The sequence below is a fragment of the Cibotium barometz genome, chromosome 58 (assembly GCF_041138505.1).
Source record: "Cibotium barometz isolate CiBa-2024 chromosome 58, ASM4113850v1, whole genome shotgun sequence".
Lineage (NCBI taxonomy): Eukaryota > Viridiplantae > Streptophyta > Polypodiopsida > Cyatheales > Cibotiaceae > Cibotium > Cibotium barometz.
In genome coordinates, this window is record NC_141103.1 from 19364982 (window position 1) to 19367880 (window position 2899).

General features: G+C 49.3%; 1 protein-coding gene across 1 annotated transcript; it reads right to left on the reverse strand.

Moving 5' to 3' along the window:
- Positions 1 to 866: 866 nt before the first annotated feature.
- On the reverse strand, positions 867 to 2282 carry LOC147606005 (F-box/kelch-repeat protein At5g15710-like). Its single transcript, XM_086792883.1, has one exon. The coding sequence runs from the start codon at positions 2280 to 2282 to the stop codon at positions 867 to 869; it is 1416 nt and encodes a 471-aa protein (XP_086649009.1).
- Positions 2283 to 2899: the final 617 nt, after the last annotated feature.

Sequence of the window (2899 nt, forward strand, 5' to 3'; positions counted from 1 at the left end):
GACACTAGCTAAGCTGCCAAAACGGAAGTGGTCTTTATTCCACTAGAGCCGCCCACTAGTCAATGAGCCACCCCAAACGCTAGCGGGCTGCACCCATCTATGAGACAATAGAGATGGGCTCTGTGCACAATGGCACTTGGGTGGAAGATAGGTCTGAATCGGCGAGATCGGCTCTATGAGGCTGCAATTAGCACTGATACCACTTCTTGATCCCAATGGGAGCACGAATTGGCCCCTCAGTTGTTGAGAGTGAGCAAGAGCACGACTAATGTGCAGAGAGAGACTAATGTTGACCAACAAGTTAATCAACACATTGACAGACGACTAATGAGCATTACGAAAGTATAGAATGAGCATTACAGATGTATACATGAGTCGTGGAAAACATGATTGTACTATGAAATTTTGATTCTTCCCTCCTTTACAAGGTGTGTGCATACATGCTATCACCACACATACCACATGTCAAAGCATGTTGCCAAGTGTCCCTTAGACACATACCACATGTCAAAGCATGTTGCCAAGTGTCCCTAAGAGGTGTCACCTCATTGCTTACATAAGATCGTTCTAATTAGAGATTGTTCTACACACAAAGAAACCCACACACTAGTGGCTGTACACACACTAGAGTCCTTTTACTTAAACCTAAGCTTATACACTTGAGTGTTAGTTTAAGCAACAACCTAGAAGTGGTTTATTCCCGCATTAATCACTATTAATATTTAACAATGAATTCGATTCGAGACAACAGTAGAGTGAGATATGATACGTGTGTAGTCCAAAGAGACATGATAGATTTAATTCAATTTGAGACAACAGGAAAGTGGAAGAAGCTGCTGGCGTCAATGAGCTGGGCAACTGTGGAGTTAGGGCGTGGCAAGAGGATGAGGACGTAAAGATATTGTTGGACAGATGATGGAGTCATTGGCTGGCTGTTGACGTGAGTTGGAAGCAAGCGGGCGCGGCACGCAACGCCAGGTGCGACGGTGGAGGTCATAAGAAGCAATGCAGAAGGTCTTACGAATGGGAGCAGGCGCGGCTGCGCTGCCGCATGAGCCTATGCACGTGACCATCACAAAGTCTTGGGTCCCGTGGACATCGTAGCGCTCAAGCGTCATGGCTTTGAGATCCGGGTAGAAGATGCCCGGGAATTCGCTGACAAGCCTCCACTCTTCGAGCTCCCTGTCCAGCCGCCACACTTCTAAGCTGCCGTGCAGAGCGTCTGTGTAGCGCAGCCCCCCGAGGAAGACATCACCCCTGCACTCCAGCAGAGTAAGGGAGCTCCACTCGGTGAAGACCTGTGGCACAACATCTTTGCAAGGGACCGTCCACGACCTTGCCTCCATGTCGAACTCGAACAGCCAGAAGCCTATGTCCTCCATGGCTAAGATTTTCGCCTCTCCGGCGCAGCGGAAGGTGCGGAAGCGGAAAGTGCTGCTTCCGCCCACAACGCTCTCGTCAAGTATTGACAACGGCATGCTTTGTGGAAGCTGCTCCCACTTCCTAGTGGCGGAATCGTAGAGCCAGGTTGTCCTGTCGCCCTTCACAAGGAGAAGTCTGTAGGAGTATGGGGAGGAGGCCAGCAGGTGGACTAGGCGGATCCTCTTCTGCTTAAAGTACTCGACCGGCGGAGGAGGACCCGGAATCGGCAGCCTACGGTGGCGCCCGGTAATCGGATTGCAGACGACGAGCGCGACTGTTATCATCTCATCTTCTCTATATAGTAGACGCTTCGAGTCGAGGAGCTCCAAGCACACCAGTCCCCCTTCTGAAGCCCTTAATCGAAGGGTCGGAGTTGGATAACCTGGAATTAAGAGGGGGGGCAGGACATGCCATGGCGTGCTGCAGGTAGGGTCGTAGAAACCCCAGGCTCCAGGCTCCACGTCCAGATGTAGGAGGCAGGGCATGGTGGTGGCCGTGGCCCGGGGATCGTCAAGAAAGATGAAGGGCAACGAGGTCCAGAGCTTGCAGACTATACGACAGCGGAAACGGGCGCAAAGTGGCAACCTGGCCACCACAGCTTCCTGGAGGCAGGAAGGCAGGCGTTGCCAGAGTTTGCTATCGAGCTGCAGATGCTGCTCTCCGTCAGCGGCTGCGGAGGCGGAGGTGGAGTCGGAGGCCCCAGCAGCCACAACGAATGGCAACTCTTTTAATTTCTTACGGCCATACTGCGACCACAGCCACTTGAGCACCTTGGCGGAGACCTCCACCTCGTCGTCGCCCTCAGTCAGCAGCGCCCACTCCTCCGGCGTCACGTAGCAGGGCATGGCTCCTGGGGCCATTGTCGTAGCGGCGACTACAGGATCTAACGTTCTTCGGGCTTATAGCTGAACGCACAAAGAAAAGAAAAAAAGCAAAATAAAAAAGCTTGCCTTCAAGAAAGCAGGACTAAATTGATAATGTTTGTGCAAAAACCTTTTTTTTTTCAAAATTGGAGATCAATAATTCAATAGAGAAACTAGTTGGATAGAGAAAACCTTAGTCATCTAGTTGGTATTTGTAGGTGTATTCTCTAGCAATACATGACCCTCTTCACAAGTCAGGCAATGCAACTTCAAATCTACATGTTCATGGTATTTTTCATGATGTCCATGACTTTTTGCAAGATGATTATTGATCAAGAGTGAAGGGAATTGATTGAAAGATTCTCAATTCATGAAGAAACCTTCATATCCAAATATCTTCCTTGTCATTACACACCTTACCATGTACAACACCACATGAGAATGTAATTACAAAATACAATGTTGAAACGTGTGTCTAGATCACCCCCGACAATAAGTGTATATATAGGTGAAGATCCCACCCCCATAGATGTAAAGTATGTAATAGCCATAGAATAAGAGATGGGCCATCTAGCAACAAAAGAGCAAAGATGGGCCATCTAGTAGCGAAAGAG

Bases quoted from the DNA above. Each gene is read 5' to 3' on its own strand.
- LOC147606005 (XM_086792883.1), bottom strand. From the start codon at position 2,282: ATGGCCCCAGGAGCCATGCCCTGCTACGTGACGCCGGAGGAGTGGGCG.